General features: G+C 37.2%; 3 protein-coding genes across 11 annotated transcripts in view; all 3 read right to left on the reverse strand.

Annotated features, from left to right (window-relative positions):
• The window catches only part of ppp2r5d (protein phosphatase 2, regulatory subunit B', delta), a 58005-nt gene extending 57584 nt beyond the window's left edge, over positions 1–421 (reverse strand). Inside the window, exon 1 of the mRNA XM_073834242.1 lies at positions 291–421. Within this exon, the coding sequence (XP_073690343.1) occupies positions 291–317 (27 nt within the window). The 5' untranslated portion in view covers positions 318–421. The remainder of the gene's footprint in view (positions 1–290) is intronic.
• Positions 422–2903: 2482 nt separating this feature from the next.
• Positions 2904–18336, reverse strand: znf318 (zinc finger protein 318). 9 transcript variants are annotated; one of them, XR_012353776.1, is made up of 13 exons: positions 17974–18336; positions 17445–17563; positions 14416–15079; positions 11614–12913; positions 9570–9667; positions 9285–9384; positions 8904–9196; positions 7254–7448; positions 7044–7131; positions 6609–6727; positions 3595–6488; positions 3388–3479; positions 2904–3296 (listed from the first exon to the last, which is right to left on the reverse strand). XR_012353776.1 is itself a non-coding variant. In XM_073834245.1 (12 exons), exons 1-11 carry the CDS (start codon positions 18172–18174, stop codon positions 3609–3611), a joined length of 6057 nt encoding a protein of 2018 aa, XP_073690346.1. In that variant the 5' UTR covers positions 18175–18336; the 3' UTR covers positions 2904–3479; positions 3595–3608. The 9 variants fall into 9 exon arrangements, 2 of the variants coding, with proteins under 2 accessions (XP_073690346.1, XP_073690345.1); XR_012353775.1 differs by having other exon boundaries at positions 2904–3299; XR_012353774.1 differs by having other exon boundaries at positions 2904–3171; positions 3275–3296; positions 3388–6488.
• A 2432-nt stretch (positions 18337–20768) lies between these two features.
• LOC141325505 (uncharacterized) overlaps positions 20769–27093 on the reverse strand; it is a 40070-nt gene continuing 33745 nt past the window's right edge. Inside the window, exon 19 of the mRNA XM_073834247.1 lies at positions 20769–26605. Within this exon, the coding sequence (XP_073690348.1) occupies positions 25980–26605 (626 nt within the window). The 3' untranslated portion in view covers positions 20769–25979. The remainder of the gene's footprint in view (positions 26606–27093) is intronic.

A 27093-nucleotide genomic window follows, 5' to 3' on the forward strand; every position in this document is an offset into this window, starting at 1 on the left:
AACAGCTACCGAGGAGCATTCTCTCAAACACATATGATTCATATTTTAAATACTAACCACGTTGAGCGAAAGAAAACGCTTTCTTGTTATTTCAAAATTCTTGTGAGCGCGTAACTGTCAGTATTTTGACTTGAGACGTCCAGGCAAATGCGCCCTTAGCGGGCTAGCGGCTAGCGCGGCCTTCGCTTACAAAAAACAACGCCAGCAAATGCTGCAGAATAATTGTTTAACAAGCTGAATACTCGGACGCATTATTTAGACATGTGTTATGATTGTAATCTGTACTTTACCTTCTCTTTTTTAGTTTTATTCGGCATTTTGCAAATGTTGTCTTTAGCCGTGCCTCCGTGATAAGGCTTCCCTTGCACTCGGGCTGTCGCGCACAGTTACCTCCAACTCCCCGCGCCCTCCCTTCACCAGCAACACTCTGATTGGTCTGCAGTGGACGAAACTACCTAGCAACCGCACAGCGAAATTTTCCTATTGGCTGCTTTTCGAACCAGACGGTCTTGAGTTTGCCAAACGGGGTCCTGGCTGCGACGAGGAAGAGGACTACAGCTGTTGTTGACGGCTTATCTATCTCTTGTGGAGGTGCAGACTGTCACAAGGGGAATTGATTGTGGGAGGGAGACTTGTGTTGGTGACATTGACCGTCAACATGTCAGAACAGGGTCATCCAGAGGGGATTTTGGTTGTACTTTACATACATATTTGTGAATATTGATGCAGTTCAGTTCATTTGTGTTCCAGATGTGTTCTGGTGTCGCCAGATTTTACTATATTCAACGTATTAGGAGTATTATTCATCATTTAAAAAAATACATTTACTGCTTAGAGGACGTTCCACTGCAATATGTGACCCTGGACCACAAAACCAGTCATAAGAGTCATTTTTGAATAAATAAGCTTTCCATTGATGTATGGTTTGTTAGGATAGGACAAGATTTGGCCGAGATACAACTATTTGAAAATCTGAAGGTGCAGAAAGAAAATAAAAATCAAATTATTGAGAAAATCACCTTTAAAGTTCTTAGCAATGCATATTACACCCCAAAAATTAAGTTCTAATATATCTATGGTAGGGAATTAACAAAATATCTTTATTGAACATGATCTTTAATTAATATCCTAATGATTTTTGGCATTTAAAAATAAAAATGGATAATTTTGACTCATACTGTGTATTGTTGGCTATTGCCAGAAATATACCCCTGCTACTTCATATGGTTAAAATCATAGTTCACCAAATGTGGGTCCTCTTTAAAAAAATATGTAATACGTCCTTTAATTTAGAACTAGTGTTACCAACGAACCTTGTTATTTTTGAACTTCTTTTAAAATGTAGACATACAGTAGTGTTTATAAAATAATAATTAAAATAATGTTTTATATATTTTCAAAAGATTTTATCAAATAAATGTCTATACAGAAACATCTACTGCCATCTATTGGTGTATTTTCTCAAAACCATTTCGACAAGAGAAAACACAAAATGTGTCGATTTTGATTTAAACAAAAAAAGAGAGAAAACAGAAACATGATTGCATTCACAAGCATTTATTTGAAACACAAAATATATTTGTCATTATTTTTATTTACCTGTCATTAACTTTCGATTTTAAATATTACTATTTTAAGCAAATTCATTAGTGAACAAATATGGCCTCAAAAGAATAGTTCACGACCAAAATGAATTATCATTATTTTTAGTCTCTTTCCAAACCTGTATGCCTAAGCAATTCTGAGCACAAAACAATATATTATGAAACTGATTCCATGGACTTTAATTTTACGGACCAAAAAAAAAAAAAAAAAAAAAAAAAAAGTAAAATATCTGACGCATTTTGCATAAATTAGTAATTCGGTATTGCACATGATGGTGAATAAAACAATTTTCACGTTGGGGTGAACTATGCTTTTTAATAGGCTTTTTCTTACTTACTCATAGAGGAAGTTCCTCCAATGTGCATGAATTATATTGATTAATAAACGATAAATTACCAAAACCAGTCAGGGCACTTACCTTCATGGGCAGCAGCTTAATTTTTGCTGATGTTTTTTACGTCCTCCCTGGATGCAGATGTCAGCTGTAATATTACTGTCAGTCAAATACAGTATAAACCAGTAAAGCATATCTCCAACAAATGACTGTCTAAACAGTGGAATTCCTAAATACATTATTGTTATAGTTTAATTTATATAAAGATTCACTCATGGAAAATTATTTGTATGTCAATAATGCACAATTACAAATAGAAGTAATACAAGTTCAGTAATCACACATTCAAGATATTTACTAAAAGCAGATACAGCACATTAGTTTTAAATTTATAATTATACCTACATTCATATTTTATGTCCATGCAAATAAATACACAGCACAATGGGCCTCATTCATGAAACAACAACATAATGGATTTGTATCCAACTTTTTCTTAAACGCAGAAGCCTATGGGTGAGACTTACCGCATTATCCGCTATAGGGAAATAATGAGAAGAATAACAACGTGCAGTAAACAGTAAAGCTGTTTGCACTACAAACCAGTGTGCTCATAATTAAGATAATACGTTAAAATAATATGGCAAGACACCAATTTGCAATATCAAGCTGTTTTGTACAGCTAAAACAGCTGGACGCGGTTGAGACCAAAAGGCAGACCTATAAAATGTACAAATATGGGAAGAAAAAGGTGGATATAATGTCTATTAAACCATGCTTATGCAAATCATTTCACTCAAGGTGACAAAGTACCTTATAGAAGAATTTTATGAATTATTTATAAAGAAATTCATTCTGCTTGTTTCATGAATGAGGCCCAATGTGTGTAAAACATTTAAATTTTAAAAAACATTTTAAAAAGTCTAATAACAGCAGTAATATATTAGTAAGAGGCAAAGGCAAAAAGGGTTGCTGTGATTTATTTGAGCTAGCACAGAACTTGTGCAATTACACCAACTATCTGTAGATGCTAAAGTAGCATGGCAGCAATTTGAACATTTTAACAACAAAAAAACTGAAACTGGAAAGAAAAGCCATCAATACAGAGTACAGTGTACTAAAAACTACGGAGGCCAAGCCTGACATTTTCTGGCCAGAGTTGTGAACGCATATGTCCTTGAAGCATGAACTCCACACCATTTCTCTTCTCTGAGCCTGGATCTTTCTGGCTCCTGCATTAAAAAGTCCTCATTTATTTAAATGGAACGAACAGAGCAAATGGCTTTACAGACGTAAATGTTTGATACACATCATATTCATTATGTTTTACGTTACCTTTGGGAAAAAGGAATGGTTTCTGCTGGAAACAAAATAAGGAAACAAGCAGCTCAACACCAGGTGCTTTTGACAAGACAGAGAAACTTTTACACATATTAAGGGTTCATTACTTGATGAAAGTTTTCATTCTCTTAGAGGGATTCCTTCCCCAGCACCCACTTCAGAATGAATGCTTTTCAGTCCACGTTTTCACTGGCATTACCTGCCAAAAGGTTAAGAATAGACATGAAACATTCTAACTGGGTAAAGCAAATACAAAGAATACTTCAAAATCACTTATTTACATTCAGAGGTAACATGTACATCCCTAAACCTACTCTTGGAAGGTCCTTTACAAAGGCTCAAAATTGAATTCAAATGTTTCCAAGTTCAGTTGCTCAGTGAAAGAACCAGGAATGGGGGAGAATGACATGGGCTCTTCAGATTCCAGAGGGTTTTCCTCTTGATTATTTGTCTGCATTGTGTCCTGACTATCTAATTCCATCAGGGTTATATCCCCCACAGAGATGTCAATAGATTTAAGAACTTGTTGATCATCAAAAGCTTCCTCTTTTCCATTATCCTCATTTTGAAGGTCAGGCTTTAAGATGGCATCCTCAAAGGCTTGTTCAAATTCTGAAACCTCGTTCTTGGGAGATTCTTCTTTCTGGGCAACATCTGCGTCCTCATTCTTGTGGGGTTCTTCGCTCTGAGCAAATTCTGAGTCCTCATTCTTAGGGGATTCTTCGCTATGGGCAGCCTCTGATTCTTCGCTCTTGGGAGATTTTTCTCTCTGGGCAATATTTGAGTCCTCAATCTTGGGGGATTCTTCTGAGTCCCCGTTCTTGGGAGAGTCTTCCCTCTGGGCAACATTTGAGTCATTATTCTTGGGGGATTCTTCTGAGTCCCCGTTCTTGGGAGAGTCTTCCCTCTGGGCAACATTTGAGTCATTATTCTTGGGGGATTCTTCTGAGTCCCCGTTCTTGGGAGAGTCTTCCCTCTGGGCAACATTTGAGTCCTTATTCTTGGGGGGTTCTTGTGAGTCCCCATTTTTAGGAGAGTCTTCTCTTTGGGCAACCCCTAACCCCTCATTCTTGAGAGGTTCTTCTCTCAAGGCAATTTCAGACCCCTCGTTCTTGAGAGGGTCTTCTCTCAGGGCAACTTTTGAGTCCCCATTTTTGGGAGAGTCTTCTCTTTGGGCAACACCTGACCCCTCATTCTTGAGAGGTTCTTCTCTCAAGGCAATTTCAGACCCCTCGTTCTTGAGAGGGTCTTCTCTCAGGGCAACTTTTGAGTCCCCATTTTTGGGAGAGTCTTCTCTTTGGGCAACACCTGACCCCTCATTCTTGAGAGGTTCTTCTCTCAAGGCAATTTCAGACCCCTCATTCTTGAGAGGTTCTTCTCTCAGGGCAACTTTTGAGTCCTCATTCTTAAGAGGTTCCTGTCTCAGGGCAACTTTTGAGTCCTCGTTCTTGCGAGGTTCTTTGCTCTGGTAAACATCACTAGCACTGTCTTTATTGTTGGACTCTTTACAGGATGAGCCACTGTCTCTGGGAGCAAAGCCATAGTCCAGTTTGTCGCCAACACTGGCACTGACAGATGTTTTAACTGTGGCACTGCCACTATAGAAAATGTCAAACAAATCTTTTGCTTTTCCTGCTGCAAGAGTTGTCTTTGGCTTTACAGTTTTGGGGGGGAGGGCTCTGGCGTTAGAAGAAAGCTGAGGAGGAGGACGAAGGATAATGGTGAGCTTCTGCTCCTCTTCAGGCACTCCGGGAGCAGCCACATCAGACTCGAGAGTAACAACACATTGACTGGGAGTGACAGGTTTCATCTGGCTGAAGTTTGCCACTTTTGGAGCGGGAGTGGGAGACTGAACTGGTACAGATACTTTGAAGATATCTACAGGGTTTGCAGGGGTGTCCTTTGTTTGTTTTAACTGCACCTCTTCTCCACTAAATGCCTTAGAGATGAGGTCCGCTGACAACGCTGGGCCCTTCTGAGCTCCAGTCACGGGTGCAGGAGATTTGTCAGCAGATGGTGTTTTATTTTGCACACCTGTGAAAGACTTCCTAATAACCATGGGAGATGAAGGAGGAGGCAAATTAGGATTAGTTTTATTTTCGTTGAATGCTAGCCATTCACCTGAGGGGGGCAGTAGAGCCTTTCCTGTCAATTTGATAGCAATGGATTTTGCAGCAGCTATAGACTTGGAAAAAGGATCTAGCTCAGCATCCTCAGCATTAGGCGTAGTCTCTTCCTCTTCCTTTAAGAATTGTGCCGCCATCCTCTCTGCCTCCTTCTCCAATGCCGTCTTCTGTGGCTTTTTCAGACCAAACTTTCCAAAGCCAGGCCGCCCAGCAGATTCCTCATTCTTCTTGCGAAGTTTAGCAAGCAAGGCGGGACTTGGGCCACATAAGATTTTAGGAGGCTCGCTGGGTTTCTCTGGTTCTGATTTGCCATCTTTAGCACTTGACTTCCCTGTGCTCTCCTTATCATCTTTGGAATAACCAGCCTTAGTCTTCTGGTGCTGAGCTTTATCTTCCTTTTTTTCATAATTCCCGTTACTCTCTTGGTCATCGTCCCACTTTGATTTCGGCCACTTCCCCAAATCTTCATCTTTGTATTTTGACTTCTTCTCTTCAGCCTCCCGAGTGTATTTGTATTTCTTATCGTCTTCTCTGCCATACCTGGATTTCTCCTCTTCTCTACCATATCGGCCTCTATCATCTTCCTTTCTAAATCTATATCTGTCATCCTCTTCTCTGTATCGATAGTGTTCATCATCATCTTTGTTTCTATATCTGTCTTCTTCATACCTGGATCTCTCATCTTCCTCCTTCCTGTATTTATGTGTGTATTCCTCTTCTTTTCTTCGGTTTCGATCATCATCGTCTTTTTTGTACCTAGCTCTCTCATCCTCCTCTTTCTTTATTTTGGCTCTCTCATCATCCTCCTTGTATTTCTGCTTTTCTATATCCTCTTTCTTGTTTTTTGCCTTGAGTTTATCACTATCTTTGATATTCTTATACTCCTCTTCCTTGCTGTACTGTGGTTTTGTCTCCACTTCATTACTTGACATTTTTCCTTTGCTGTGTTTGGACTTCTTCATATCATCCTGTTCGTCGTCTTCACGTTTTCGTTTGTGATCTGAAGTCTTTTGGCTCTCTAAGCCAGCCTGACGGTCCAGGTTCCTTCTTTGTTCATAGAGGGGATTTTCATACATTTTTGCCTGTTGACAAAATCAAAAGCATGTATGATTAGGCAAATACATCTGGTCCAAAAATATATTATTTGCAGTCATTTTCTAATCGTTATCAAATCAATAATGAATATCATGTGTGATATTTACCTTGTATCTCTCATTGTGACCATGGTAGGTGACATGGGCCTCAGCACAAATGGGATCCCCAAAAAACTCTTCACATAACTGACAGAAGAATCCCCTTATAGGGGTCAAGAACTCAGAACCTAAAGAAGAGAATACAGCACAAAATTAAACATATTTACCAGTAGTGTGTAATGTTTTTGACAGCTAGTAATTTACCCTTGCACTGCTCCAAAAATGAGAAACACTGCAAGAAAACCACTGCAAAGAGTTTCAGACAATGCAATTAACATGTCACCGGTTAGAAAAGGGAATCATTCTAGTTCTCTGATCATCAGATTCCAATTAATGATTCCAAATCCTTAATGGTGCACATTTTCAAAGAAACAAATCACTATAGCTTCAATAAAATTAATGCGTTTTCTAATTAACCATCACATTTTATAAAGATGTTGTTACCTTTGGCTGGCTTTGAAGTCCTTTTTCCAGCTGGGGTTTTCTTTTCACTCTCTGATTTCGCCCAAGGTCTGTCGTAAGGATCTAGAGTCTACAGGAGAGCAAAACAATTGATGACCGAAGAAGAGATGCAACTGGCAGAAATTAATGCAGCATTCATAAACCAAAAGAATAAATAAATAAAAATCTGATTACATATATTAGCACACATACCTTCCTATGGGTTTTGCTGTGCAAATGCATGAAATAGTCAAACATTGAACCACTGGTAACATTGCAGTTTTTACACCAGTGGTTTCCTGCATCGTAGTACTCAAACTGCTCGGCAGCAGTGTCCAAGGAATGGCTGCTCGACGGAGGTGGTGACTTGGCTTTTTCAGGAGACGGTCTTGATTTCGAAGAGGCTACCTAGATTAATTTAGGCAGTACAAAAAATGCATAAGTAAAAGTGATTAAGCAATCTGAATCAGGTATCAATTTTTAAATGAATAAAGAAAAGTTTTTCAAAGAAACAAATATAACAATCCTAATAGCCAATCATTAAAATTTATCATAGGAGACTTACCTTTGCAAAATAGGCCATCTGTTTTCCAGTCGGGGAGAAGTTACCCATGGGTTTATTACTTGAATTTAATTGACTACAATAAAACTAATGGTTTTAAAAAGCCATTTCAAAAATGAGATCTTAAATGGCTTTCATATGATATAACATACATTAAATTCATCAATAAAATGATTAAGCAGCAATATAAAACTCACAAGACACTTCATAATATCAAAACACTTTTGCAGGGAATATCTTTATGAAATTATCTATCTATATACACACATATATAGATAGATAGATAGATAGATTTGTGATCATTAAAAATATAGGAACTAATATACATGCAAGATTAAGAAAACATAATTATCTAACAGGTATGATGAGTAAACAAGCTTATGCTACAGAAAAAAATCATCCATAAAATAGTATGTTTATATATTACAGAAGTTGTTGATGTCTCGCATTAAAATTTACAATATTCCAGCTTAGTAAATCGTAGACACAATTTACTACAACGAAAAAACAAACCAGTAAATTGTGGCCATGATTCAAATAAAACAAGGGAACATATTAGTCAACCGTGACAACAAATAAGCATATTGTGGGAACAAATTCTTAATTTGTGGCCTCAATATATAATATATCAATACAATGATATTTTTCCTACTGTAAGTCACTACTAAAACAGTGGTTTTCAAACTGTGGCTTACAACTCTAGGAAAAAAATGCTGTATTCTGGTCTATGCATATTTTATTTTTTGTGCTGAAAAAGCCTTTCTGATCAAGAAAAAGCAGGATGTTACTCTGTTTAATCTCAAAGTAAGCATTTAAGTGCTAGAACTGAATGCAAGCACACTGTAATCCTTTCTACAAATTACTACTGTAGTGTATGTGTCTAGATGTCATTCCACAGATCTGCAAAGGCATGCAGCATTATAAAACTAAACTACGAAAATATTGATCTTAATAATCAACATATGGCATTATGTTGCCCACATTTGGAAGGCCTGATTTGATCAAAGGTGGTGCTTGTCTAAAAAAAGTTCAAAACTACTAGTGAAAAAAAAAAATCAATAATGTTTCAAGAGTACCAAATACATTTTGGCCTCTCATGAGACGACCCTTTATGTAAATAAAATATGCTACTGATAGGACTGGAGTGTGTTCACTCAGCTATTTCGAAAATTACTGAATGAAAAGTTATTTAAATTAACATTTTGTGAAATCACCGTCAAGACTTGATAAAGTGGCAGTCTAATACTTAATTGTGAAATTAAGTGCAAGTACCTTTCCTGTAACAGAATTAGCAACTCTACCTTATTGTACGAGGTGCTGGTTTTGGACCCTGATTTCTCTGGGCTTCTGGCTGACTCCTTCTTACTCTGAAGAGGCTGCTGCCCATGGTCCCCAGAGATCTTCGAGTCTTTGTAGTCTATACCGAGAATAAGAGCCACTTTGACAAGCTCTTCATGTTTTTTATCTGCCTCTCTCTGTTCAGCACGCAATTTAGAGATTTGGGCCATTGCATCCTCTTGAAGCTGACCGAGCTCGATGAGGAGTGGGTCCTTGTGTCCATCCTTTTCCCTTCGCTTCTTTCGAAGAAGCTCCCCTAAAGAATCACATCAAACACTGTATAATACAGTGAGTCTTATATATTGTAAAGAAAACACTTCCATTTTACGCTAAGAGGGAAATACCTTGCTGCTTTCTCAATGTCTCCACATCTTTTAAGAGATTTTCTTTCCTCTTGTGTCGGACGTCTTTGTCCTTTTTTAGCTTATCAAGCTCCTCCATGACCTAGGACAGAATTATATTTGGGGCTTAAATTTCTGTATGTGAGGACAATGCAAGAGAAAGATACACAGATAGTAGATGCTCAAGATATGTTAATGAAACCAAAATAACATTTCAGTTTTGTAGGTCAAACTAAATTTTTCAGATGTTTGCACATTCAATAATCCCATTAAATCTCGTGCAGTTACCTTTTGCTTTTGGCTAGCAGTATTCTTATCTTCCATTTCTTTCCGCTGAATGCCACTGGTGATCGCTTTAGAGGCCAGACGATCTGATTTAGACGGTCCTGAAAGGACATATTAAATAATGTTGCTTAAGTGTGATGAGTGAAGTCATTGTCATTGATCATTTACTCGCAGTCTTGTTATTCTGAAAACATGACTTACATTCTTCCACTGAGCACAAATTAATTTTAAACAATCTTTACAGAGTTTTTTTTTCTATTATTCACTGTGCCCACATCTGTAAAGCTCCAATAAAATAAATTAATTAATTAATTAAAAAAAGCCATATTATTTTGCATGCCTGTAACCACATAAATCAATAATTTAAAAAAGCATTTTTGGCAAATTCAGGTAATTAACCACAGAAATGTGTTTTTATAGTGCCAGCTGTGGTATGTTCTCCCTAAAACTTTGCATGCATGTTTAGAGTCACCTGTTGCATGTGCTCATCAATTTTTGCAAAGTTTTGAGAATTTCATGCAAATTTCTTAAAGACCTTTAAGGCACTGAGTCAAACAGGCCCACAGAGTTTCATTCTTTGTTAGACTCGTCTAATAGGTGCTCAAAGACACTTGTGACATTTTGGGCCAAGCTGGTCGAAGATATTTCATTCCATTCAAAAGTTACAGCCGTTTTAGTAAAAGCTGCCCTGCCCCATTCAAACGTTTTGGCGTCTCTTTGCGACGGTGAGTTGCAACTTTTTTTTTTTGATATCCACTCTTCGCAGAATCTTCCTGCAATGGTTTGGTTCCGATCAGGTGAAAAACCTAGAACTAGTTCACAAAAACTTGACACTTGAGCCTGCAACGAACAGTTTAGGAGATATGAGCAATTTTGTACCTTTGATCGCTGTAGCGCCCCCGTCAGGCCAATTGGGATGAGCTTTGGTGACATTGTAGATGCTGTGAGTACTACCATCCCTCCAAGTTTCAAATCTCTACCACTTACAGTTTGGTCTGCCCCTATCAGTTTTACATGGAGATTGCTGATCCTTTGCCATTCTAACAAGTACAATATGGTTTCAGCACTACACACTTTTCTAATTTGCCTTGTTTAGCACATCTGGCCCATAGCATATGGCAAGTCATATGGACTGTTTTATAGTGCGTTTACATTGTTTTGTGGTCCTTTAAAGGGGTCATCGGGTGCAAAACTAACTTTTACATGTTGTTTGTGTACACAACCACCCTACAATGATAAAAATCCACCCAGTGGTATTTTTTAATCTTTAAAAGTAATATCCCCTTTTTAAAATCAGATCATTCTCAGCAAAACACAGTTGATTGACAGTAGTGTCTTACCTTAGACCTGCCCTCACCGAGCTGAAACAGTCCGAATACACCGCCATTGTGCGACTCAGGTGCAGAGGAAGACTCTAATTGTTGGATGTAATAATGAACATAGCAGTAGTCATTTACTCCCGACGCCTGAGCCGCTTAAGACGCAGAGGTTTAACGTTACTTTCGATTTTAAATAGAAAGTGCCAATCCCGATCTACATATGCATCTATCTTCATGTGAATCATTCGTGATGCAGCTTCACCCACAGCAGAAGTGAGTATAAGGGTTTTTTATGAATCTTGGCAAATGGCCTTTCTTAATAATGTGCTTGTTGGCAAGTTTCGCAGATAAACACGGCTAAATGCAGCTAAACGCGCTAAATGTGGCTAAAGTAAACATTCCAGATCCTAATCCTTCAGCAGAAAGGGGTGGGGCGAGCAGAGCTTGTGGCATTTAAAGGGGCCATGTCTTAAAATGAGCTGAAATTTTGCAGAGCTGATTTTAACAAGGTAAAAAAGGTTGTTTTTTTACACTACTATTGGGAATTTTTAACCAAAGCATACTAGAGACTTTTCATCAAGACCCTAAAGAATCATATGAACTAGTGAAAAAAAGGGCATCCGATGACCCCTTTAAGAAGCTTTACAGACATGGTCACTTTGAACTGTCATTGCACAGAATTCCTTCAAACAACTCCTTATGAATAACATACTTTAATTGTCACCAACCTTTTGGATCTTTCTCTTTACCCTCATTCGGCACAGTATTGATGACTTTAAGAAAGGGTCGCTCAATGTTAGGGAGATTGTAGGTATCCACTGTACTGGGAGGAGGTACCGGCATACCTGGAGGTGGGTACATTGGCCATCCCGGAGGCATATATGGAACATAATTGCCATAAGGGTTGTAACCACGTGGCGGGTATTCAGGGGGCATTACTCCACGTGGGGGTGGGTATGGGGGCATAGGAAGTGGTGGGAGGCTGGGTTGGGAGGGGTACTTCGGTGTCCCGGGACCCACAGTGGGTGTGGTAGGCCAGCTGCTTTCTGGTTGAGCAACGGCAGGTTGAGCCTCTTTCTTGTTCTCACTATGTGAGCGTGGAGATCTCTGTTCTGGGGAAACTGGCTTTTTCTTACTGCGACTTGAAGTGTGATCTAAACTGCCGCTTCGGCTTCGACGATTTCTGCTTCTGCTTCTACTTCGGCTACTACTCCGACTGCGACTGGAGCTCCTGCTGCTATTGCTGCTGTAACTCCTACTACGGCTCCGGTGCTTTCTATCCGACTGTCGACGAGTTGGCGTCTTCACAGGGGTGTTACCGTGAAGGCGCGCTTGCGTCCTAGCGGCCATCTTGCTTATCTCAGCCACTCCCAAGTCCAAACCAATTGTTTTCAGCAAATCTTGTATTTTCTCATATTCCTCTACCTCCTTCCTCACCTTGACATCCTGTGGCCCAACTCCAGGTGGGAAGTCATGAGGTTCTTCCACAGAATGTTCCTCAGGTGTGGCCGAGGAATGACGCCTGTCTGTCTGCCTATTGTCTGTCTGACTATTGTCTCTCTGTGTATGGCTCATCACATTTTCTCCAGTAGGGCCAAAAGCGTAAGGATCTCTTCTCTGAATATCACAAGACTGTGGATAACTTGTTTCTGGAAAGTTGGAATTTGCTGGTTTCACCTCATCGCTCTCTTCCTCTTCGTCTCCATAGAGAAATTTCTCCTCATCTTCAATATCTGGATGACCTCTTTTTACATTCTGTGTTTGGGCAACTTCTGCTATCATTCCAAGGAACTGTGTGAGGTCTGCTTTCTCCTGTCTTCCCTTCTCGTGTGGGAAGAGCAAGTCACTTCCACCCTCTCTGGCTGATTGGATCTTGCCAATCAGCTCTTCAAGAACACCACTCTCAGAGCTTTTTCCCAGCATGGATGCTAACAAGTCTGGATCCATGCTTTTAGAAAGCACACAGAGAAGCTGTTCTGCCTCTTGTGAAAGACCACCGTCTGGATTTCCACGAGGGGAATCACTATTCTGAAATACATTGGTTAAACATGCTTTAGACAAACTAGCATAATTTTTTACTTCCTAAAACTAAAGCAGCAGTTACACTAGACTTTGAACATGCAAAATATCAAATGAATTTTTATTTTTCATACTTTGTTATAATGGTGTGATACCTAAATTTGCTTGTAGCCAGTGTTGGGAGTAATGCAGTACAAGTAACACAAATTAGACTATTTTTCAGATTACTTTACTAATCAGATTACATTCGAAGGTAACTATTATCACCTTGAGTGTCAAAAAGAGATGCACCACAATATATCAGCACCATATCAGTTATCAAACAAAATTAAATTGTGCATACTAATTTTTAATTTTAACATTTAGTTACATTTGTTTTAATCTAATACTTATTTAAAATTTATAGTTAAAACACTGAACAATTAAATCTCCAATTAAAGGGATGGTTCTGAGTAGATTTGACTTCATTGCTATGCACTCCGAAGCCCATGTAAATACCCCATCCGAAGTTTTTTTTTTTTTACCTTTGTCAAACATTGAGGGAGATATCAGAGTTTTTCGAATGGCTTGCTACTGCCGTACATGGTACATGTGATGAAGTCAAATCTACTCCGAACCATCCCTTTAACTTAAAATTTTCATAGTATTTCATGACTATTTTACTTTTTTCAAGTAACTAGCAAAGTAATGAATTACTTTTAAATTTGCAATAAGTTACTTTTTCCAGTAAGTGACATGTTACTTTCCATAAAAAGTAACTAAAGCAATTATGTAGTTTTTTTTTTTTTGATTAACTCAATTTTGTAATCAGTGTTGGGGGTGATGCATTACAAGTAACGTAAGTTAAGTAATAATATTACTTTTTCCAAGTAACTAGTAAAGTAACGCATTACTTTTAAAAATTTTAATTTCAAATAAATTGCAAATATGTGACCCTGGACCACAAAACCAGTCTTAAGTCGCTGGGGTATACTTGTAGCAATAGCCAAAAATACATTGCATGGGTCAAAATGATAGATTTTTCTTTTATGCCAAAAATCATTAGGAAATTAAGTAAAGATCATGTTCCATGAAGATTTTTTGTAAAATTCCTACTATAAATATATCAAAAAGTAATTTTTGATTAGTAATATGCATTGTTAAGAACTTAATTTGGAGATCTTTAAAGGTGATTTTCTCAGGATTTTGATTTTTTTGCACCCTCAGATTCTAGATTTTCAAATAAATGTATCTCGGCCAAATACTGTCCTATACTTACAAATCATATATCAATAGAAAGCTTATTTATTGAGCTTTCATATGATGTATACATCTCAGTTTTGTAAAATTTTACCTTATGACTGGTTTTGTGGTCCAGGGTCACATATGTAACGTCAGTTAACTAAGTAACATAATTAGTTACTTTTTTTTAGGAGTAACTCAATATTGTAATGCATTACTTTTAAAAGTAACTTTTCCAAACACTGCTTGTAGCATTTCAAATTTCCCAAAACATAATGAGAGGTGGTTACCTGCATGAGCATGGGAGAATCAGTCTCAGAGGAATCCATCCTTTTCTTCAAAATTGACTTTGCAGGTTGTACAAGCATATCCTGTATTTCTTTACGTCTTCTGGCCTTCTCCAGCTCAGTAAAGTCCTCCTCACCCTTCCTTAAATCACCTGATTTGACTCTCTTGTTGGCGCTGCTGCGGCGACTCCTACTAGAGCCGCTGCTGCTACTGCTACCACTACGACTAGCGCTGCGGCTCCAGCTCCTAGCACGACTCCGGCCTCTGCTTCTTCCTCTGCTTCTCCCCCTGCTACGACTTCTTTCACGACTGCGGCTGCGTGGCCGGCTCTTGCTCCGTGCCCTGCTCCTAGCCCTACTCTGTCTGCGACTACGGCTTCCGCTTCTGCTTCGACTTCTACTGTAGCTCCTCGCACGGGTCCTGCTCTTGCTACGCGCACGGCTCTTCGCTCGTTCGGGACTCCGGCCGCGACTGTAGCTTCGACTCCTGCTCCGGCTGCGTGGGCGACTTTTGCTGCGGCCGTAACCAGGACTGCGACTCCGTCCCCTGCTCCTGCCGCGACTAACACTGCGCCTCCTCGAACCTCTGTCACTGTGTCCGTCATAGCTTGACTTCCGTGGAGAGTAAGGGGGCTTATTATACTGTGAGTCTCCAGCAGCATAATCTCTGTCAATAGAAATTGTAACATCAGAAGGACAAGAACAAAGAATTTCATATCTAGTGAGTCTATGGGCTCAAATATAAAATATTTCCATAATAACTCTCCATCAGAGAATGCTGCCAATATACTGATTTTGAATAGGATGTAGAGAAAAAAAATCACGTTTGAGCAAGTGCCACTCCATTATGAATGCAAAAGTTATAAGAATGTTCAGTGTTTAGAAGTAGGTCTAGTTTCTCTAGGTTTCGTTGTGTTTTACACCCTCAAATATGAATCTGGACCACAAAACCAGTCATAAGGGTAAATCTTTTGAAATTGAGATTTATACACCATCTGAAAGATGAATAAATAAGCTTTCCATTGATGTATGTTTGTTAGGATAGGACAACATTTGTCCAAGATACAACTATTTAAAAATCTAAGGGGTGCAAACAAAAAGTTCTTAGCAATGCATATTACTAATCATAAATTACGTTTTGATATTCTTATGGTAGGAAATTTACCTAATATCCTAAAGAGTTTTGGCATAAAAGGAAAATTGATAATTTTGACTTATACAATGTATTTTTATCTATTGCTACTTAAGACACTCCTATCCATCAAACACTATATAGTATGTAAACACAAATTGAAGTATGACATGCATCCCAAAAAAAACCCGACTTGCATTAAAGCTTCTTCCAATAGTGATGTATTACAATATTATTTAAAAATACTCTACCAGTTAAGAGTTTTTGGACAGTAAGATTTGTAATACTTTTTAAAGAAGTCTCTTCTGCTCACCAAGCCTGCATTGGACAGTAAGATTTGTAATACTTTTTAAAGAAGTCTCTTCTGCTCACCAAGCCTGCATTGATCCAAAGTACAGCAAAATAACTAATATTATGAAATATTTTCACTTTTTAAAATAACTATTTTCGATTTTAAAATGTAATTAATTCCTGTGATTTCAAAGCTGAATTTTCAGCATCATTACTCCAGTCTTCAGTGTCACATGATCCTTCAGAAATCATTCTAATATGCTGATTTGCTGCTCAAGAAACCGTTATGATTATAATCAATATTTCAAACAGTTAAGTAAATTTTTTTCCGGGAATCTTCGATGAATAGAAAGATCCAAAGATCAGCATTTATCTGAAATAAAAAGCTTTTATAACATCGTACACTACTATTCAAAAGTTTGGGGTAAGTACGAGAAAGAAGAAGAAATTCATACTTTATTTAGCAAGGATGCTTTAAATTGATCAAAAGCGACGAAAAAGACATTTATAATGTTACAAAAGAGTTCTATTTCAGATAAATGCTGTTCTTCCAAACTTAATATATAAAGAAACCTGAAAATAAATCTACTCGGCTGTTTTCAACATAATAAAAATAAATGTTTTTGAGCAGCACAACAGAATATTATAATGATCTCTGAAGGATAATGTGACTGGAATAATAATGTTAAAAATTCAGCTTTGAAATCACAGAAATACATTTTATTTTTTAAATCTATTCAAATACAAAATTATTTTACATAGTAAAAAAGTTCTTACTGTACTTTGGATCAAATAGATGCAGGCTCAGTGAGCAGAAGAGACTTCTTTAAAAACATTCAAAATCATACTTTTTGAAAACTTTTGACTGGTAGTATATATGGCAACAGACAAAATAAAAATAGATTCAGATTTTAATATAGATTTTTTTTTGTAACCCCGACTTGCAGTCTGCAGATTTTGGACAGTCAGACTCGACAGAAAACCATACAGTGTATGATGGACACTATTTAATTTTTTAGCTTCAGACAATGATTCCATTCATTCAGAGGATATAAACATTTGATATTTTGAGACTATTTTAAAACACATTACTTTGATTTATCATGCATCTTCTAGAAAATGATGATTTTCAGTCATTTAGTGTTTTTCTCAACCATTTGAGCAAGTAAATCTGTTCAGATTTTACAATGCCACTAGGTATATTCCAATCTTAAAGGAACAGTTCACCCAAAAATAAAAATTCTGTCATTAACTACTCACCCTGATGTTGTTTGAAAACCGTAATAGCTTTGTTCATCTTCACAACACAAATTAAGATATTTTTAATTAAATCAAAAGCTTCTGACCCTGCATAGACAGCAATGCCACTGAAATGTGTCTAAAATTGAGGCTAACCCACTGATGTCACATGGACTGTTTTAACAATGTCCTCAATACGTTTCTGGACCTGAGAACATTTCAGTTGCATTGGTTTTAACGCAACTCCTGAATTTCATCAAAAATATCTTCATGTGTGTTCTGAAGATGAAAGAAGGTCTGACGAGCTTGGACTGACATGAGGGTGAGTAATTAATAACAGAAGTTTATAACACCAGGTTGCATGTCTTACCGGACATAGGGAGCCTCAGTCCCGGAGTAGCCCGGTGGATGGGTCAGCTCATTGCCCACAGTTATGACCAGACTGTGATCAACGGGTAGTCCACCACGAGGAGGTGATGGACTGTACCTCTGTTAAGAAAAATGTAAAATAAATTACACTTAACTGTACATAATTCTCAAATAAGTGGTAAATAAGCTCTGACTGCTGGCAAGCAGCAATTCTACACATTTTTACCATGGTTTAATACCAATACACAAAGGTGTTTACATGGCACCTCAAAGAATACCATGGTGATTTCTTTACAAAACATGTGTTAGCAAAGTATTTTATTAGAGTGCATAACATTGCAGAATGAAAAAGTAACACCATAGTACTGTAAAGGCATTTTCACGTTATGGTATTTGCATGGTAATCCATAGAACAGCATGGTACTGCCGTAATATACATCTTAAAACATAGTTCTACTTTTTAATTAGAGTGTTGGATTACTGCAGTGCTGCATGTAGCGGCGTACTGCAGTGTTTTGTTTACTTCATACCCCATAGCCTCGCTGAGGTCGCCCTCCTCTGTACTCATCAGACGGTGAGTATCTCCTGCGCGGTGACGGGCGGCGGTACGGGTCCGAAGGTGCGTGGTGGGCCCGGTCGGGAGGATGGCCTGGTGCAGGACGGGGCCCGAAACCACGCGACGACGGCGGCGGATGATAGCCGCCTCTGTGCGGCCTAGAACCGCGATACATAACGACGCTTAGCTGTTGTTTCTGCGTCGACTTGGAGTCCTTATTATCCCGGGTGCAGGATAGCGATTATCCCTGCAACAGGTAAATGCGAATCGAAAAAATTCAATATGAATGGAAGCGTTTTCATTACACACAAACGACTCTCTGCGTGAAGGCTTCCTGTGCCGCCATTGGCCCGCAGTCACAGGACATGACGTCACGCCAACAACAGCCAATCGAACGCGGCGAAACAGAATCGTTTTGTTTATTGAGTCTCCTAAATACAAAAAGAAATCGAAAGCACTATTTATATGTTAAATAAATGCGCTAATTTTTTTGTCAGTTACACTAACTGGAACGTTATATTAAGATATAGAATTACAAATAGGATTTTGAGAGTCAGGTGTGGAAGATTTTGATTGTCCTGCAAAAAGCCCAGACTGGAATCCCACTGAACACTAAGAATCAGTAAACACCTACAATGAGCCCAGCTCCTTTACCCAACCTACCAATGCAACAAAGGTGGCCTGAAAAGTAGTTTCTTGTCGACTTAACCTTGGGGCCACTGGGGGCGCATTGTTTAATGGTCTCCAGCAGAGAGAGAAAAATCACAACAGATTTGTCTTTTCGTTGACTTTCTTTCAGACATAAGTTAAGACTACTAACTCTAAAGCAAATATGTTTTTAAATATGGCTTCTTCAGTATGGATAATATTCAGAGTCGGAGAAAAATGAATAATTTCCAACATTTCGTATAATACACTGCTGTTTAATGGTTTGTGGTCAGTAACCCTTGTCAAAAAATCCTATTGGAATTTCAGTTTATCCTTTAGGATCTTACTGGATCCTTAGGATCCTATTGGACATTCTGATTTATTTTAATGGAATTTGACTTTGTCTTGTAGGATTTTATTTGGTTTCTAGAATCCTTTTGGACATTCTGATTTATTTTAATGGAATTTCATTTTATCCTGTAGGATTTTATTTGGTTTCTAGAATCCTTTTGGACATTCTGATTTATTTTAATGGAATTTGACTTAGTCTTGTAGGATTGTATTTGATTCTTAGAATTCTATTTGACATTCCGATTTATTTTAATGGAATTTCACTTTATCCTGATTTAATTGGTTCTTAGAATCCTATTGGACATTCAGATTTATTTTAATGGAATTTCACTTTATCCTGATTTAATTGGTTCTTAGAATCCTATTGGACATTCTAATTTATTTTAATGGAATTTCACTTTATCCTGATTTAATTGGTTCTTAGAATCCTTTTGGACATTCTGATTTATTTAATGAAATTTTACTTTATCCTGTAGGATTTTATTTGATTCTTAGAATCCTATTGGACATTCCGATTTATTTTAATGGAATTTCACTTTATCCTGATTTAATTGGTTCTTAGAATTCTATTGGACATTCAGATTTATTTTAATAGAATTTCACTTTGTCCTGTAGAATTTAATGTGATTCTTAGAATCCTATTGGACATTCTGATTTATTTTAATGGAATTTTACTTTGTCCTGTAGGATTTAATTTGATTCATGGAAATCCTATTGGATATTCCAATTTATATTAATGGAATTTCACTTTGTCCTGGAGAATTTTATTTGATTTGTAGAATCTTATTGGACATAGTGTTTTATTTAATGGGATTTCACTTTGTCCAGGATCTTTTATTGATTCAAAGAAACTTATTGGACATTGTAATTTTTAAACGAAATTTCACTTTGTCTTGAAGGATCTTATTTGATTCTGTTGATGAATTACTTTTTAAGAATAACTTTACTTTTTTAGAGTAACACTGCATGTATGTGTGTGTGTGCGCGCTTGTAACCCACAATAAATTGCAGCCTATATGAATACACACAAATATAAACACATAATATGTGTTTATTGAAATTCATAATATTAAAGTAAGGCAAAGATAATAAATATATTTCATAATGTACAAATGAGTTTAAATGTATTACATGTGACTAAGAATTCAGTATAAATGACCTTTGATATAATTCTTATTAGTATTTATATATTTTTAATTGTTATTCATGTAGAATGCTACAAAAAACATATTTTGACAATTAGTTGAATAATTGAATAACCAATGACAAATCAGAAGAAAAAAAAATCCTCTGAATGGTACATTTATTTCTATGACTTGCCTGCTAGGATATAAATATACATATTTAATTGCCAATATTTTAATTGAAGATATATCATAATATTGCAACTCTTTAAATGCAAATTGAATGAGTTCAATTTATTAACTGATTAATGATCATATTAAATAATAATTCCTTTAATAACGATAATTATTATGCACTAACTATATTCCAGTTGGGTCCTTACATGCCAATTCTGGTTTGGGCACCTAATTTTATTATTTTATTCTTTAAAATAAACATTTAAAAACCCTGAGGTGTCCGTACTGATCCCTCATTAACAAATAAACACAACAACCTTTAATATTCAACATAAAACAATCTTATAAATCCCAATTTTCCAGAAAAACTAAATTATATCAATTCACCTCAAAACTGTTGTGACTAAATCTCACAAATGTTAACATTCAGGATTTAAACCCATTGAATAAGTCTTAAAACAAAAAGGCACAAAGTTCATATTTAGATGCTTTTATTTCATATTTTCATGCAATTTTACATTTTCCCAAAAAAACAAACGTTTTCTCTCTCTCTCTCTCTAAATAGGGGTGAAAAACAAAACAGTTTGCTACTATGCTGTCACGCAGATTTGAATCCAGTCACTAAGCAGAAGTCACAAAACATCTGATGAATCCAGGTCTGGTGAAGAAGTACTTCTCATCAGTGAAAGTCCATCAGATGTTGCACTGCAGGACTTACCTCATTTGATCCCAAAATTCCATTTTTACTGTAAGAAAACCATCACAGTCTATGATGACTTGAATGAATGAATGAATGAATGAGAACCTCTATAGACAAACCTTGCAATTAAACAAGCCTACATCTGAGACACATACACTGTTAAAAATAAAGGTGCTTCACGATGCCATAGTAGAACCTTTCTTGTCTAAACAGTTCCATAAGGACCTGAAGAATAAAGTTCTGAACAACCTTTCTGTTTCACAAAAGGTTCTTCGTGGCATAAGAAGGTTCTTAAGATTATAAAAAGGTAAGAAAGAGATGGTTCTTTAAAGAACCTTTGACTGAAAGGTTCTTTGTGGAACCAAAAATGGTACTTCTATGGCATCGCTGTGAAGAACCTTTTAAAGCACCTTTATTTTTAAGAGTGTACAAGTCTAGAAGGACATGTGTTTTTCACTGGTCATTATCCCTGCAATCCATACTGAACTAATCACCCTTTTACTTTTAGGGCATGTTACCAATTTTGAGTGTGTATGTCTGCAAATACTTGCCTTAATGCTATAAGTCTGCCATCTCTGCTTCAGTTTCAACTTATGAGGTTCTTGGTTTGCTCTTATAATGATATATATATTCCATAATTATGGAGACATTGTGTAGTTTAACGTATATTGATTTACAACAAAGACACAGGCTTTAACTCCAGTTTAAAAGGTGATTTCTGTGTGCTCTACAAGTAAATACTAATTATTATTATTGCATTATTAATAAAATTACATGAACCATCTACCAATTAAAATGACCTTCATCAAGCAATGACACACACTTACCTGGAGATATTCACAGAGTGTCCCTCTCACTGATTGTTGTTCATTGCATTTTCCAGGCCTACATAAAAGCAACCACTAGGCATCAAGTTGACTATATTTGCATGGAAGAAAACAAAGGAGACAACAGAGACATAGTGGGACATACAAAGAAAGGTTAACATGCATGCAGATCATATCAAAAACTGAACAGTACCAGGAAGTGGCGTCACTAGATATTCTGGGCCCTGTGCACCGAATTTGTTATGGGGCCTGTCAAAACTGAATGTCGCAGTCATAGTGGGCCCCTAGTAATATACACTAGCGACACCCCTGGTACCAGGAAAGTGGTTTGAAAAACTGACTTTAAATCAACAAAACTAAGATTTTACTATCACAACATCGAGAAAATAAGCAGGCTGTGCAAACTTCTCTCATGTGGAGTTCAGGTCTTTATGCGTGTGGATCATCTCATGCAGCGTGATGAAAATTCATTGGTAGACAGTAAAAGGTTTTCTTTTAAAGTGTAGTGAACATACTTTTTTTATAGGAAATGGAGATGCTTATAGTTCTTTTATCAGTTTACTAATTTGCCGTTTTATGTTTTTATCTTTTAGTTAATTTCGTGTTCCCAGGCAAAAATGACTGGCCTTTTAAAGATTGGATTGTATGAGAGATATACAAGCAATCACCAAAACTTGGATTCAATCTTTCTGTCAACTTGATTTTTTCAGTTAGCACAGGTTGTGTTTATTTTTAGAAACTGATTGAACTGAGCAAACAAGTTGACTAAAATGATTTAATCCAACATCTGCACAAGAATATAGCATAACAAGAAATCTCTAAGCTATTATTTGTCAGCCAGTCTTTTTTGACCAGGAACGCCAAACGTGTAACCAAGGGAAAAAATCCTCCCAAAAAGTGCAAAAATTATCAATAGCTGTCACCCTGTGTCTATTTAATCAAATACAGTAACATTAACTAACATTTTTTGGGGGGAAATGAAAATTCTCGAAACTCATGTTCTAGCCAAAAATTACATCTAACAAGAGTTAAATGAGGAGAAGAGAAAGAAATGGAATAATATTAAAGCCATTTCTTATGATTAAGCAGTCTATAGACTTTTGGGAAGTGATTAACAACGGGAAATGATCTGCCTAGATGAATGTTGCCAATCATGTTTAAAGGATTAGTTCACTTCCAGAATGAGAATTGCCTGATAATTTACTCACCCCTATGTCATCCAAGATGTTCATGTCTTTCTTTCATCAGTTGCAAAGAAATTATGTTTTCTGAGGAAAACATTCCTGGATTTTCTCCATATAGTAGACTTCAGTGGTGGCCAATGGGTTGAAGGTCCAAATTGCAGTTTCAATGCAGTTTCAAAGGGCTCTAAACGATCCCAGCTGAGGAACAAGGGTCTTATCTAGCGAAACAATCTGACATTTAAAAAAAAAAAAAAAAAAACAATAACAATATACATACTTATATATAACTGCAAATGCTCATCTTGCACTAGCCACACTGGAAAAGTCACACATGCTTAGTTCTTTGTCTATGTACTTCAGTTTACAAAAAAGCTGGACTGAAACTGCAAATTGGCCTCCATTGAAGTCCACATTATAGAGAAAAATCCTGGAATGTTTTCAAAGAAAGACAGACATGAACATCTTGGATGACATAGGGGTGAGTAAATTATCAGGCAATTCTCATTTTGGAAGTGAACAACTCCTTATTTTTACAGTTGAGGTCAAAAGTTTACATCCCCCATGCAGAATCTGCAAAATGTTAATTATTTGCCAAAATAAGAGGGATCATACGAAATGTATGTTATTGTTGATTTAGTACTGGCCTGAATAAGATATTTCACATAAAAGACATTTACATACAGTCCATAAAAGAAAAACAAATAGTTGAATTTATAAAAATGGCCCTGTTCAAAAGTTTACATACACTTGATTCTTAATACTGTGTTGTTACACGAATGATCCACAGCTGTGTTTTAATTTTGTTTAGTGATAGTTGTTCATGGGTCTCTTGTTTATCCTGAATGGTTAAACTGCCTGCTGTTCTTCAGATAAGTCTTTCAGGTTCCACAAATTCCTTGTTTTGTTTTTTAGCATTTTGAGTATTTGAACCCTTTCCAACAATGACTGTATGCTTTTGAGATCCATCTTTTCACACTGAGGACAACTGAGGGACTCATATGCAACTATTACAGAAGGTTCAAACGCTCACTGATGCTTTAGAGGGGGGGGGGGGGGGGGCATGAATTAAAGGGATAGTTCACCCAAAAATGAAAATTTGATGTTTATCTGCTTACCCCCAATGCATCCAAGATGTAGGTGACTTTGTTTCCTCAGAAAAACACAAACGAAGAATTTTAATGAAAACCAGTGCAGTCTGCCAGCCTTATCATGGACGTGGATGGGCACCAAACCTTTAAAAGTAAACAAAAACATGCACAGACAAATCCAAATTACACCCTGCGGCTCGTGACGATACATTAATGTCTTAAGACACGAAACGATCGGTTTTTGTGAGAAACTGAACAGTATTTATATAATTTTTTACCTTTGATACACAGCCACGTCCATCTATCATGAGCACGAGTTTGGCATCAGTCACGTCACATGTGCACGCTCTTCTGGCGTAGTATACACAAACGCCGTAAGGGGAAATCAGTGAAAAGTCCCGGATGAGTTTGTGCAAGCAAACGTAATCTTTTAGCTTTAAATGGGTTTGAACAATCAGGATATACGCGCAAGTAATTACCATTTTGAATAGCCGCTATACCCACAATCTCTGTGCACTGTGTAAACAATGAGTGTCGTATTCATGCGACAGATCGCTTCAGGCGTTTGCGTATTCTACGACAGAGCGCGTACACATGTGACGTGACTGATGCCAAACTCGTGCTCAGGAGAGATGGACGTGGCTGTGAAAAAATGACATAAAACGATCGTTTCGTGTCTTAGGACATCAGTGTATCGTCACAAGCCGCAGGGTGTAATTTGGATTTGTCTGTGCATGTTTTTGTTTACTTTTAGAGGTTTGGTGCCCATCCACGTCCATGATAAGGCTGGCAGACTGCACCGGTTTTCGTTAAAAATCTTCGTTTGTGTTTTTCTGAGGAAACAAAATCACCTACATCTTGGATGCCCTGGGGGTAAGCAGATAAACATCAAATTTTCATTTTTGGGTGAACTATCCCTTTAAGAGCCGGGGGTGAAAACCTTTTGAATTTGAAGATCAGGGTAAATTTAACTTTTTTTAAAAAAATATGATATTTAAGCAAAATAAGAAAAATCTCCATTCTGTTCAAAAGGCTGCTAATGCATTGTTTTTCCTTCTGGATTTTTCCTGAAGAACAGCAGGCAGTTTAACTGTTTAGGACAAACAAAGGACTCATTTAGTGATGAACAACCATCACTAAACAAAATAAAAAATAAATAAATAAAAAAACAGCTGTGAATCATTTAGGTAACAAAACAGTATTAAGAATCAAGTGTATGTAAACTTTTGAATGGGCCATTTAAAAAAAAAAAAAGTAACTATTATTTTCTTATGTGGACTATATGTAAATGTCTTTTATGTGAAATATCTTATTTAGGTCAGTACTAAATAAAACATAACATGCATTTTGGTAAAATAATTAACATTTTGCAGATTCCGAAAGGGAATCTTCCCAAGTAGTCCATGTGGCACACATACCGTTCGGATTTCACTGATCTAAAGAATTAGAAATTAGAAAACGTATTGCCATTTTCTGTGCTGATTAGCAGATCAGATATCGATATAGCTAATGCTTCAAAACACTTAAAACATGTATGTGGAGGTATGGAGAACATTATTCGTATCATACACGAGATCTCAAATACAAAGAAAAGTTTATTCCGTAGTAAAATTGAATATTTTCAATTTTCTTCTTTTTATTTGTCATTAAACTGAATGTATAAAACAGAACAAGCAAAAACTAAAATCCTAATACATTCTTGCAAAATACTTTTTGTGATACACGTATAGAAAACAAATCTGCTTTAATTCTACATAGGTCGTATAACAATCAATTTCTAAGTGACAAAACAAAGGATATACAAGAATGAAGTGGCACTGTACAAGTTGACAACCGCATTAGCTGAACAAAACAAATGACTGTTACAGGAGTTCCATCATCTTAAGCTAAAGGGTCAGATGTCTCCATCTCTGTCTTATTAGTCTCACTCTCCCATTTCTCCAGAAAAGCCTGAAGGTTCAGATTGAAGGTATCAATACCCTTCCCCGAGAGGTGAATCCCATCTGGTCTGTAGAGTCCCGAACTAGGTCTAATGTTGCTGTGGCTCAAAGAAGAGCCACCGAGTTCTGTCATAATGTCACACATTCTGTCATTAATAGCCATGCGGAAAATCTCCATTTCGTTGCTGTTTTCCGTACCCCTCCAGGACTGGCGTGAAAGGATGCTGGACCATATCAGCCGGCATTTAGGGAATATGTTCTTCAGCGAGGTCATGTCTTTCTTCACAGTCTCAATAAAGGCCTCCGGAGCAGTTGTGCTTATGTCATTTCCACCCAAGTGGATGATAAGCACATCAGGTTTGGGCCAGTTGTCTTTGAGCTGGTGCAGCAAAGGTACAAGCTGCTGCCACGTCATGCCCTGCACGCCCTTCCACCAGATGCGCACTGAGTCTGGGTGCATGCCCAACTGCACTCCATACTCAGGGGAAGTAGCCCTCTTCTCAGCCCAAAACACAAGAGAGTGGCCACATATCCACACATTCTTTATCTCATTGGGGGTACTTTTACCTGTAAATGTGTTACAATATAGGGTGTACATTAACCTCAACAGGCTTGGTCACATGAACAAGTTTTAGATGGTCCATAATCTAACAATTTTAGGACCTACCAAGTAATGTTTATAACAGAAGCCCTGATCCTAATCCTGGCAAGACTAATCTAACTTGGGCAAATCAGTTCTAAAAAACAAATAGATTTGAAGTAGGATTTATGTCATCTGCATCTAATATTTTGTACGAACACATGTCTACACTGGAAGTGAGTTGACTTGAGATTGTCTAAACTATAAATGTTGAAGCTGATGCCCCAAATACACCCTTAATCAGCTTTTTGTTAGTTATCGCTTCAAATTTGCACGGGGAAATCTTTGGCGTTTGGATTCCAAATGAAATTCGTCAAGGCAAAGGCAAAAGTTAACAAAACAATAGTAAATACGACTGCAACTTAATTACAACTAGATTTACGTCTGAACATATATCGATATTATAGTGAAATAC

This window comes from Garra rufa, chromosome 2 (genome assembly GCF_049309525.1).
Source record: "Garra rufa chromosome 2, GarRuf1.0, whole genome shotgun sequence".
Lineage (NCBI taxonomy): Eukaryota > Metazoa > Chordata > Actinopteri > Cypriniformes > Cyprinidae > Garra > Garra rufa.